General features: G+C 36.7%; 1 protein-coding gene across 3 annotated transcripts in view; it reads left to right on the top strand.

The window, feature by feature from the left end:
* LOC135764957 (protein CLN8-like) overlaps positions 1 to 13,586 on the top strand; it is a 58,471-nt gene extending 44,885 nt beyond the window's left edge. The window contains exons 3-4 of one of the 3 annotated variants that reach the window (XM_065275628.2): positions 10,033 to 10,371; positions 10,533 to 13,586. In XM_065275628.2, the coding sequence (XP_065131700.1) occupies positions 10,033 to 10,353 (321 nt within the window). In that variant the 3' untranslated portion in view covers positions 10,354 to 10,371; positions 10,533 to 13,586. Of the gene's footprint in view, positions 1 to 10,032 lie in introns of all 3 variants that reach the window. The other 2 variants (XM_073812359.1, XM_065275627.2) reach the window with 2 other exon arrangements.
* The last annotated feature ends 271 nt before the right edge of the window (positions 13,587 to 13,857 follow it).

Genomic DNA, 13,857 nt, shown 5'->3' with positions numbered 1-13,857 from the left:
TTCCACAGAAATTTGACGTTCACTCAATTTTTGACTCCAAAGTGTTACCTGGATTGATGTTTTTTAGTTGGCCCAATTTTGACTCAAATATATAAAAGTATGTTTGCTCAACTAGCTTTATAGCTCATTCAACTAAAATGTTTTAATCAGTTGAATCTTTAAAAAATTACAGCAAAGACTCTGTCAATTAAATTTTAAGTATTTACTCAATGTTTTATGTGTTACTTCAATTAATATTTATTATTTGGGAATTTTTAATACACTTTTTAAAATTATTTATCAAATAATTTATGCTGGTGTTGTTAACAAATAATTAACTTCAGTCACATAAAAACAAAAGCTTTATTCACTTATCATACAGACTGAACATACAGAATTAAGTCTTCTCTAAATAGAAGGCATAAAACAGTCCAAAAGCACTCCAAAGTCAGTCAAAACATCTGAAGGGCCATGTAGGAAAACTTCTTTCACCATGTATCCTTCTGGTCTGCCTCTCTCCACATCATCACCGCTCTGGTTTGATAAACAGAGGAATATAAATACATACATAAATACATGCTTAATATAATAAAGCTTGACGGTGAAAGACTTTATACCCTAAAATTGCCAAATTTCCCTCAGACATCACACGTAATTGAATTAAACACTATTGGGCGGTTTTCTCGGACAGGACTTATCACTGACTAAAATACTGAAATCTCTTAATATATGAGTGCTATTGTTTTGTCTCAAAATGCACGCCAGTATTGTATTTTATAAGGTTTGTTTGTAAAAATGTCCCAATTATAATTAAGACGGAGTAATAAACCCTGTCCGGTAATCTTAACTAAAATGGCTCCACTTTAACTCGGACACATAACATAACACACCTTTATATAACTTATATCTTTACAAAAACGTCGAGTATTTGCGTCTTTGCCAATCAATATAGTCTAAAATTAACATTTATTTTCAAACACTTACCTGACCTGAACTTGAGGAAACGGCTGATGACTTGTGTCATGTGAATCAGTAAGTGATTCCTGCTGTTAGGTGCGGATTGATCTCAGATGAAATGACCTGTGATCCAGATCCTTCCGAGTTAAGACATTTTAAATTAAAAACTCACGCACATACTGTACAAACACACGCGTGCGCGCACACACGGGTACACACACAGGTATATTTAGAAGTTTTATTTAAGATTGTTATGATATTGAGACTATTTCTCCACCCGCTCCTTCAGCTCTGAAGTTCAAATTCGCATGCAGTCCGTTTATAACAAATGTAAAAGATATGAAACACCACTCAACAGCGATATCAATTAAGTGCAATCCTAAAATATGATTTAAAACATACCCCTTTCATTGTTAAAGGCGCTCTAAGCGAATAATGTGCGACGTCACTTCCTGTTGATGTTTGAACTGTTTTCAAACAGACAGAGCGTAGCTAACTCCTCCCCCTCCCCCTCCCTTCCGTGCTTTCATGAACGCGCCCAACCCCCACCCCCAAATCCTTCTTGTCGTTTATTGGCTGGAACACTTTGTTATGGTTTCTGTTTGTAGGTTTGGCCATTTGTTGATATTGCCGTTTGTGAAGCCTGGGCTGTCTACAGAGATCGCGTTTTTTTACAGTTTGATCAGCGGACAGGCAGCAAGCAGATAGTGAGGAGATGTTTCCGGTATGTAACAAAAAATGTTTTATGGTCTAAAACGCTTCAATTCGCTTAGAGCACCTTTAAGTATGAAAAATTAAAATGAATTAAATCACTTTTAAACGCCACAGAGATATCTCGGTATCAGAGCCAGCAGTCGATTTCTGATGCGCTTGCCGAGGCGAGGCTGCGCTGGGCGGGGTGTGAGCGCTTAAGCGCCGGTGATTTTCTGGAGCTCATATGGAACTCATATGGAGCTAATCTCCGTCCAAAAGTGTCCGAGCACATTTTTAAATAGACGCTATCTTTATTAACCAACCGCATATTTAAACTTTAAGCACATACATTCACGCCTGAACAACTCTTACAATTAAATTTTGTGACCAAATAACAGTAATATTAGGAGCATTTTGTTGTCAGGAAACAAAGCTGTCATAAGTCAGCATGGAAAGAGAGTGTTCAACACTACAGACAGGCTATTAAAACCGCCAGATCTACCTATCTCAGTACGCTTATTAAAGAAAATCATAACAACCCTCGTTTCCTCTTTAGCACAGTTGCGAAACTGACTAGAAACAAAGAACAAACAGAAACCAATAGTAAACTCCAACACAATAGTAAAGACTTCATGAACTTCTTTACTAACAAAATTATGTTTATTAGGGAAAACATAGAAACTATGCAAGCAGCCACCACTATACCCAATAGTACATTTACCACTAGTTTACCATACGAACATCTTGAGTCATTTAAACCTACTACAATAGAAGAGCTCTCTAAATTAGTAACATCATCTAAATAATCTTCCTGTATATTAGACCCCGTTCCCACAAAATTACTAAAAGAGGTATTTCATGTAGTGTCCGACACGGTACTAAATATCTTTAACTCATCGCTAGAATTAGGATACGTTCCAACAGCTTTCAAACTAGCAGTTATTAGACCGCTCATTAAAAAACCAAACCTTGACCAGGGAGATCTTAATAACTTTAGACCAATCTCAAATCTACCTTTTCTATCTAAAATATTAGAAAAAGTAGTGGCAAGCCAGCTACGCACATTCATAGCGAATAATAATAGATATGAAAGTTCCAATCAGGATTCAGGCCCCACCATAGCACAGAAACAGCGCTGCTTAGAGTTACAAATGACCTCCTATTAACATCCGATCGTGGTGAAATCTCAATCCTTATATTACTAGACCTTAGTGCAGCCTTCGACACAATAGATCACAGAATCCTACTCAATAAACTAGAAAACTATGTTGGCATCAGTGGTCAGGCGTTAGCCTGGTTTAGATCGTATCTAACCAATCGATATCACTTTGTTTATGTAAATGAGGAAGAGTCCTATCACTCCCCCATTAAATGCGGCGTACCTCAGGGATCAGTTCTAGGCCCTATCCTATTCTCGCTATATATGTTACTTCTAGGAGACATTATCAGGAAACATAACATAAGTTTTCACTGCTATGCGGATGATACCCAGCTTTACATCTCGTCACATCCGAGCGAAACACACCAGTTTGCTAAACTAACAGACTGCATTAGTGATATTAGGGACTGGATGGCACATAACTTTCTTATGCTAAACTCCAATAAGACTGAGATACTTATTATTGAACCAAATCGCTCCAAACATAATATGTCAGATTACAAGTTGCCCATAGATGGCTGCACGGTGGTGCCATCTTCCACGGTTAAGAATTTAGGCGTAATGTTTGACACCAATCTATCTTTCGATAGTCATATCTCCAACGTCTGCCGCACAGCATTCTTCCATCTTAGAAATATCTCAAAAATACGCCATATGCTATCTGCATCAGATGCAGAAAAGCTTATCCATGCTTTTATGACCTCTAGAATAGACTATTGTAACTCGTTACTCGGGGGATGCAATGCAAATCAGGTAAACAAGCTACAGCTGGTTCAAAACGCCGCCGCAAGAGTGCTTACTCGATCTAAAAAGTATGACCACATTAGTCCAATTCTGGCATCTTTACACTGGCTACCAGTTAAATATCGCATACAATTTAAAATATTACTAATCACCTACAAAGCATTAAATGGCCTAGCGCCCTCGTATATTAAAGAATTACTATCAGAATACAATCCACCACGTAAACTGCGATCACAAAATTCTGGTTACTTAATTTTCCCTAGAATATCAAAAATATCTAAAGGTGGTAGATCCTTTTCCTACTTGGCCCCTAAGCTCTGGAATGACTTACCAAAAAAGTTCGAGCATCAGACACAGTCGAGCAATTTAAATCTAAACTTAAGACATTCTTCTTTAACAAAGCATTCACATAGAATGTCCAATAAATGTACTTTTCCCCGCAGTAGTCATTTTGTCTAGAACAAAGCACTCACATACCTCATATGGGTAATTTACTCTTGCCGCAATAGTTAGCCTGTCTGGAACCGAGCTGAATTAAACCACTATAATGTATGACACTTGCATTACATGCGAACGGCCCCTACGCTAATAGAATTCTGTTTTTGTCTCCCTGTCTCGTCCTCGACCCCGAGGACAATGAGACAAACAGACCCAGTTCCTGTTGCTGTGAAGGTCAACGCACCACTGATCTACTGGCTGTCCTTCAACGTGATGCCCAGCCGATGCGCGACCAACGACCACCGGCTGAACCAGTTTAATCCGCTTACCCGCTTCCTATCCCTACCGTGTCTATATATACATATATATATATATATATATATATATATATATATATATATATATATATATATATATTAATATTAATCTCTCCCTAGGGTTTTTTGTCCTTCTAGGATTTTTTCCCAGTGGGTTTTCTCCTAGGGGTTTTTTTAGTCCCAGGGAGAGTCAGCCAAATTTGGCTTAACTTAGCACTTTACTGTATACGTGGCATTATTAATACGCTCGCTTACACGGTTTATCCATAGCCGCTTTATTCTACTTCTTATACTATGTATTAATTTTCAGTGTTCTCCTCTACATCTACTCATGTAAAGCTGCTTTGCAACAATTAACAATTGTGAAAAGCGCTATATAAATAAAATTGAATTGAATAAGTCCACATATTTACCTGATTTGTCTTAATTAGTTCAGTCAACACTAGCCATTCTGAATGTTGACTGGATTTGAAAATAACCATTCATTTAATGTTTTAAACACAGATTTATCTAGACTTAAAATAATATGTCTTCTCAACTAGCTCAAACAAAAAAATTGGTTTAACTTATATATTTTTGCCCGTCCAACATTTCATTAATTGGATTTTTTACAGTGTGTGGTGTACTCAACATAATGAATAAATGTGGTAACATAACCTTTAAAAGGTTTTATGAGTGAAGGGCCGTACGTCACTAAGAGAGATTCAAACTTGCGTGGGAAACATTTCTGCTAAACAGTAAGAAAACACACATAAATATGAATTAACGTTTCTGCTAAACAGTAAACAGGTCTTGAATGATCGTTTGATTGAGAACAGACAGACAGACAGTCAATTAAGGTTAGTCCTTACTGAGAGAGAAAACACATTAATATGAATTAATTTTACACTTACAGAACTGTGGCGTACTCAATGCACATTAATCTGCTGATAAAAATGAGTCTCGTCGTATGTCCAACATTACACAAATTACCTTAACTGAGTCAGTATTAAAATGAAAAGTCACGACAAACAGCATGTTTTTAAAGTTTAAAGATGTTTTAAAGAGGATGAAGGAGTCTAAGGCAATATTGCTGTGTCAATGTCGCGTTGTCGCATCGTATGTCCAACATTACACAAATTACCTCAACCGAGTCTGTATTAAAATGAAGACAAACATGACAAATAGCATGTTTTTAAAGTTTAAAGATGCTTTAAAAAGGTTGAAGGAGTTTGCTGTGTTGACCTGTTAGCTCTTCATGTCTGTGTCCTGGCTGCTGCTGCTCTGTGAAACTCTGTGAGACGTGGGGAAGGGGCGCGTGTCAAAATAAAAGCGCATTATTTACTTTAGGTGTGTGAGGGAGAATGTGTGATTCATTTATTCATACTTATTCAGTTTAAGTTAATTTTTTATGTAGTACTTATTTGGTTTAAGTTATGGTTAATCATTTGAAGTTTTTGGAGTTCATATCACAGTTTTTATTAAGTGAAATTAACTTTTTTTTAAATAAGTTAAATAAACTCATTTCGTTACACTGTTTTTACAGTGCAGTATATAGACAGAATTTAATGAAATATTTGTGTTTAAACCAAATTTTCTAGCAGATGTTACAACAAATCCTCTGTTTGTTACAATTAACCCCACCTATTGGGTTAGTTGTAATGTTTCCACTCCTGTCACTTTCGGTGTAATTGTACCATAACGGTAGGTCCCACAAACAAACTTAGTGTTCATTTGAAGCAGAGATGTGTATGTTGATTGTGTAAAATGTGTGCAAAACCCTAAAAGAAAGCAAAATCCTAATGCCTTAATGCTATAAATATGCCTGAAATAAAAGTAAATTTTGACGCGATGCCATGGCAACAGCGTTTGAGATATCAAAACTCTGTTCGCATTTTAGCATCTCCAAGTCAATCGCATTAATCCCATAGGAGCCGTATTTAAAAGTTTACCACATGCGACTTTCAAAATATTCAACTTTATGACTGTCACACTTCCTGGCGTCTGTTGGTGGCACTATGCCCGGAAATCACAATGGGCACATCAATGCAATTGGAATCTTTGGCCGAACAAACATCCCAGACACTGCATGAAAAGATGTGTATCCGTACTAGGAAACTCCTGTATAAAACACTGCTTTTCGGAAGTATCTACTCGTTCCACTGAGTGTAAACTTCTAATTCCATCAAGTTAGGATATTCCTGTAATGATACCAATTCGGATGTATCTTGCTGAAGGGGTATTCCCGTGGTATGTGCAGCCATTTGTTGCCATGGCAAGTAATACCATTGAAGATTTTATCAGGGGACACTTTCACACCTTTGCACAATTCTGCTGTCCCCATTGGTTTTTAATCTCAACACTGATTTGTTGCTTTTAAAAGCCCCTCCCAAAACCCTGACAACTATTGGGACTATATATACAACTTTGAAACCTTCATGTTGAGTTGATTTGATTTGTTACACTTTGTATTTAGCCCAACCCAAGTCCTCATATATTTGTGACTTGATTGGTTATTTGCCTGCTATGCAGATAGACTACAACACCCCCCCACACACAAACACTATATACTACTATGTATACCCCCAAAACCCTTAAAAAAATAAATTTACTAAAGTTAAAAAAAATAACTGAACAAAACACAATTGTCACAATCACAAAACAATATTTTACACAAATTTTTAAAGTTGCATACATAAACAATACTATTTAAACTGATAAATATACTGAGAAAACAATATAAGACCCAAATGCATTAGGGAATTAAGAAATTAAGGAAATATGAGCAAATAAAATTAACAAAATAAAAGCAACAATGAAAACTACATTCATAGCAGTACAATGTAATGTAGTAAATGATCTAAATAAAATGAACAACAACTTTATTGATCTTGCTTTAAGAAATCAGTCCTAGATTCAAATGCAGAGCTCTGTCCTGGAATTATTCAAACATTTCTAAAGCATATACTTGTCAGCATAGGTTGCACTCTCATCTGGACAGATATCTCTTTGGGAGCCCTGTGGAAATATAAAAATTATATATAACTTAATTGCTTCCCACAGCTATGCAGATGACATCCAGATATACTTAGCCTTGTCACCCAATGACTACAGCCCCAATGACTCCCTGTGTCTATGCATTGATGAAATAAACAATTGCGTTAAAACTTCCTCCAGTTAAACAAAGCCAAAACTAAAGTCTTTAGCTGTGTCCGAAACCGCTCCCTCGCTCACTCATTCCCTATTCCCTATATAGCAAATGACAATTGAGTCCACTATATCGGTAAGAAGAGAATGAAAATGAGTGAGCGATTTCGGACACTGACGCAAATATCATACGTCATAGAGCTGTCGAGGAGATTCGTCATTAACTCTTACACCTGTGTGGCTTTATTGATTGTACTGTGAAACAGTAAAGTTTACTTTCTTACTGTTTGTCACATTTGTCATGTTAATTGTATTAGTTAATAATAAAGAGAACAAAACAACTGCTTGTCATATTTATTTACTGTTGTTTATTTATTGTTTAATAAAAATTTGTATTATATTTTAAATAAAAGATATCTCAATTATTTTTAATTTGTTTATTTTAAAAAAGTAGAAAAAAACTGACAACAAGAACTAAAAAAATTGTGTATATAATAAATAACATAAATTTGTGGTGTTTACTGTCCGTATTCTTTAGCTGATTCCACTTATGCATTTGTCTCCCGTTGTATCATGGGAAATATGAGTGAGCGAGTGTACATCGAATGTCCCCTTAAAATCAGAGTGCATTGTGGGTAAAAAGTAGTGAATGAATGTAGGGAATGAAGTTGTTCACTCAGGTTTCGGACACCACTACAAAATGGCTGACAACCTATATAATGCACTATATAGTGGATAGGGAGCAGTTTCGTACACAGCTATTGTATTTGAAAAAGGAGGATGGAACTCTCACATTAACACATACCTGGACTGTAGGGGTCTAAAGACACCTAGTTTGAAATCTTGTTGTAATCTTAGAGTCTCACCTTAATTTTACTAGTCATAGTCATTCCTAATAGATTTTAAAGTATTATTACTCACTTATAAATTGTTTATGGCTTAGGACCGAAATACATACATATATGCTAATTGAATATAAACCTAAAAGATTACTCTGATCAGGTCAGTTAGAAATACCAAGGGTTCATTCAAAACAAGGTGAGTCAGCAGTTAGCTATTATGCAACCTGTAGCTGTAAACAGCTTCCAGAAGTGATCAGATGTGCTTTAACAGTAGACAGTAGACAAATCTAGATTAAAAACACTGTTTATGCATTTACCGAATGATCATTGTGCTGCTTCACACAGTTCAACTCCAGTCACTTTTATTCCTGTGTTATTCTTTTTAACACATTTTAAACGGTTTAAACTATAAAATACTGCTCTTAGACTGAGTGTGTGACTGGCAGTGATGGGAATAACGGCGTTATAAGTAATTGGCGTTAGTAACTGCGTTATTTTTTTCAGTAACGAGTAATCAAATAAATTACTGTTTCCCCCGTTATAACGCCCTTATCGTTACTGACATTAAAATGCGGCGCGTTACTAAAATTGATCTTACTGTAGTGATTTTCAGCCGCGTATGCTCACTCTCTCAGCCAAACACCGTTTTTCTCTTGTGTGTGTTGTGAGAAACATAACGAATGATGATTGGCTTAATTTCCATCGGTAGCAAACCAGAGGCAGAGTTCACATAAAGGCCCGCCCACACGCGCAGTCCAAGTCAGAGGAGCGAGCAGCAGTGTTAAAAAGTCTGAGCAACTTGGTCACTTTGTCGCTAGATTAATTTAGCAACTTTCTATCACTTAAGCGACTTTATAGGACAAATCTAGCTATCTTTTCTGGCGTGGTTGGAGACTTTTGTAGACTGACATGAAAATACGCGTTGTTTTGTCTTCTCAACGAGCAGCGGTGCTGCTGCTGTCTGTGCCCCATCTCAAAGCACTGACATGCAGCCCGGTCATCGCGCATCAATCACTCCGAAAACACCGGCGACAGGGCGATGGCAAGTACAACAAGCTCAAAGGTAGCGGTGGCAAACACGAAGTATAAAGCACTACTTTAACATTGTTGAGGTGAAAGGCAAGAATGTTTGTGTAATGTGCAACTTATGTTCATGAAGAAAAAGTCTCTCCACGTCTGTGGCAAGTAATTCTGATCTAATAAAGCACCTCACATCGTCACATGCTGCCACAAAATTAGTGATTTCTCTTTAGTTTCCATTTTATTAATTTAACATATTTAATTTTGTAAGGGGCATTCAAGTTATTTGAAATATTTTTTTTTTTTAAGTAACGCATTAATTACTTTTCCTGGTAATTAATTACTTTTATAATAATGTAACGGAGTTACTAACTCAGTTACTATTTGTGAGAAGTAATTAGTAACTATAACTAATAACTTTTTTAAAGTAATTTTCCCAACACTGGTGACTGGTATGCTGTGGAATAAGTTTGGCAGACGAAATTTTTCAGTCAAAAGATTATTTTATTTAGTAATGAATATGTCCAGTAAAAAAAGATCATTGCTTAGATCATGTGCTAAGCAGCTCTGTGTAAAATAGATTTTAATAGATTTGTGCAGTCTGTACATCATTAGATAAAATTGTTTGAGTGTAAATCATTTTAAACATACAAAATATTATAATAATTTCTTTATTAGTAAAACTTTGAAACATGAAATACTCACCAAATAAATAACAACTTGTATTTCTGCTTATATTCTTTTTCCCCACTCTAAGGCTGGCTGGTCGAAGACTCTTTTCTGGAAAGCTAATCAGTGGATGATGATCCACATGTTTCACTGCCGAATGGTTCTATCCTACTATATGTGGTGGGTGTCCTGGAATCATTGGGAGGACATGAATACCCACATCCCATTGATTCAGAGACTGTTGTTCTTTTTGGGACTTACCCTGCTCACCTTCTTTCTCAATCCCATGTGGACACATAAGAAAACCTTACAGCTACTAAAACCAGTGGATTGGAACTTTGTGAAAAAAACTCCACCAGAGAACAGACCCGTCATAGATGAGCCACAGCACAAACATCATTCCAGCTGATTAACTGTTTTTATGCGGGTAATATGAGCAAATGGTAATTTTTTTATAGTTGTATCGTCAATCATTGTTTGAAGGTTCAAGAATTTAGGTTTAGTACTTTCAAATTCGAGATAAGGCACATTTAGTTTGGTTTCTGTATTTAGATAGCTCTAACTCTATATTTTTATTTGTGATTTCAGGCTGTGGCTGATGCATGTTTCGTATGTGTGTAACTTTTAACTGAATGTGACAGTGGGAAATGACCCTTGTGGGTTCTTTTTCATCAACTTCCTGTTTAAGTTGGGTTAAATATCATGAAAATAGCTTATTATATGTGTTTATGTGACTGTTTAAAGCTGTTTTCTTTATGCCTAGACAACAATGAAAACTTCACCTTAGAATGATCAGACTTTGGTGTTCTTTTTCTTTTAAGATCATTTCTTTTACATACTATTTAGTGATGCCCCATAGCAGTAGGCTGTGTGATTTAGTCAATGTTTGTGTTTTTCTTTCTAAGGCCTATGGATGTTTGATGAAGCTCTTTAGGGCCTGTAATGGAATTACAGTTAAGACCAGGGGCGTTGCTAGACATAAATCTCTACTGGGGCACAGGCCCCCCATTTTTTGCTGACTTTTTTTTGAAAGCCTGCTGTGTGCAAGAGGTGTGCAACACTTCTATACAATGTCCTTTGCTTAACCCACTATTCTACAGTGCAACAGTTACTGCGAAAGATACATATATACAAGTGTATTCTTCATCATACCTAACATTATTAACATGTTTGGAGGCATAAATGGCATAACATGTTTGGAAATAATGACAGCAGAGAAATATTTTCTACATTATACAATGATAGCAATGATTAATAACTTATTTTTACAAGAATATTTTAAGAAACCAGTCATTTTATGACTGCTATACTATATAATCTCCGTCACAGTTACTGCTAACTGTTTGTGTTATCCTAGAGTTAAATATTAGTAAACTAAATATTAATTTCATATCTGGAAATACAGAACAGTATAACACATACATCTGTTGATTTTCTCAGCAACAATGCAATTCTTTAGACTTGACAAGAGGTTTTCCTGAGATTTTTCCTCTAATGTTTGAGACCTGACAGGGTCAGGATGTAGTTTGTCTAACCTCCCTTAAACGTTTAATCTCTCCTTTCTTCTTCTCTTTCCCTGCTTTGCACAAAACATTTCTGATGTCCATCTACAGAAGCCAATAATGATCGAGTCAAAGATAAGCCTTATTTTTTAGAAACTTACTTTAGTCTCGTTATGCTTTCATAAGCACTCGCGTGGCGTCACCTTTTGAATGCGGTTGTGCGCGGTGAACGCAAACGCGCGCGGCCACGGATACGTGCGTGCACGCGTCAATGCGAATGCTTTGTCGCTTTTACAAGCCTAAATTGAGTAACTACTTTGCATAAAGATCCGTTTTTGCCGCGATTGTCTTTGTAAAGGATTGCACTAGTTAACTGCTAAAATTTAAACTTGAGATTTACACTGGGGCACAAAAGATTTACACTGGGGCACGTGCCCCAGTAAAAGGGGTCTAGCGACGCCCCTGGTTAAGACTCATTCATCAGTAATGATAAATGAAGAACAGTGCCCGGTTGCATGAAACTCCTTAAGTGAGGGTTTCCCTGAGGGAGAAAAAATCCCTGAGGTAAGGGATTTATTTAAGAACGTTGCAACAAAAGTCTTAACTGTCTTTAAGTCTTTAAGTGTTTAAAAAACGTATTTTACGGTAGTCTCTGCCAAAACACGGCAGCGGAGAAGCGGTAGCTATAGATACAAAATCTCACAGCGTAAACAAATCAACGCACACAGCTCAACAGACGGCGGATTTGTGTACAACGAAACATCGCAAATAACAGTCTGTAAAGTGCCGCATGTATAAAACCTCAAAGTAATTCAAACTTCAAACACTTTAGATTGACGGACGATCAAACCGCTATTCTCCTAATAAATGTGCATCACTTTTCCCTAGTGACTACTTAGATCGTTAGAAATGCGGTGGTACTTCATTTTCTTAAATAACCATAAAATCAGCCATCGCGTAAGACGTTAAGGGACACGTTATAGTCCCTTAAGTTTTTAAGGGAAAATTGGACTTAAGGACTTTGTAGCAACGCATAGCAGAACTTAATGTAATACTTTAGCTTTTAAGGGTAAATACTTATTGACAGCTTTAAGGTTCCCTTATGGGTTTTTCTTGCAACCCATTTTTTATTAAGGGTACCCATAACCTTATATTTGAGGGATTTCTTAGCTTAAGGACTTCCATGCAACCGGGCACAGAACTCTTCTATTTATTTTATCGATCTGCTCACACATTACAATACATATTGTACATATTGAGATATTTGGACTCTAACAGAGATAATAAAAATACGTCATTATGTCAAACTTCATGATTCTGATTGGTTAGGCTATAGATAAACTTGGAGAACTTTCACACGTTGAGGTCCAGTTCAGAGCATTATATGAGTAGCAGTATGGCAGCAAGCAGTCCGAGTTTAGAAACAGAATGACTGTGAATGCCACAGGTCATACCATCTTCAGAAAATTGGCATCCACGGGTGATTACACTCTGAGTCACGAGTCAAACGGTCCAACCCCCATGTCTCTACGATGTTCAGATGTGGAGATATATGGCTTTGTTTATTCGGTTGCTAGGGAGAAAATTGGCATCCACTAGTGATAAAACTACGAGTCACCAGTCAAACGGTCCAACCCCCATTTAATGTTATTAAACCGTTCACAACAGAGTTTTGTAGTGTAATCCAGGCAAAAATAAGTCAGTTTACATTACTTGTGGGAACTTAAATGTTGTTAAATAGTGTAATTCACAACAAAGTTGTGTCGTGTATTTTAAGACACGATGTCCACATCAAGTGTGTCGAACTGCAAGCATGCTAAATTCGTTAAATAAACCATTATGGTACAGTTGTTTTGATTAAAGGGTGCTGGTTTGCATGGGACGTATCAGCGGAAGCTTGTGTTCACTTGGAGGGGTGTAAATAAATAAACAAACAAACAAATACCCAGCTTCTGTCCTTCAGAAATGCAAGCAAATGTATTGGACATTTTGCTTTGTTTACGTTTTTACCTTAAAAGGAGCAGCCATGGCGACAAAGAATCTTCATGACATCATCAGAGAGAAGCTAAAGTGGATTATTTTCCGTGACGTCATCAGAGACAAGCTGAAACTGCAGAAATGTTTATTCGAAGGGGGCTGAACGCTTTTGTCTCTTAAGTTTAATTTGTCGAATAAGGTTAGGTTTGTTGCTGTGCCACGAACACGAAGGGAAGATATTTTGAGGAACGTTCCTAACCAAACCGTTCGTGAGCCCCATTCACGTCTGTAGTATTCTTTTTATCTACTGTGGAAGTGAGTGGGGCTCATGAACGGTTTGGTTACAAACATTCCTCAAAATATCTTCCTTCGTGTTCATCAGAACAAAGAGATTTATGCAGGTTTGTGACAACATGAGAGTGAGCAAATGATGA

The sequence above is a fragment of the Paramisgurnus dabryanus genome, chromosome 17 (assembly GCF_030506205.2).
Source record: "Paramisgurnus dabryanus chromosome 17, PD_genome_1.1, whole genome shotgun sequence".
Lineage (NCBI taxonomy): Eukaryota > Metazoa > Chordata > Actinopteri > Cypriniformes > Cobitidae > Paramisgurnus > Paramisgurnus dabryanus.
This window is presented reverse-complemented; position numbering and strand designations above follow the sequence as displayed.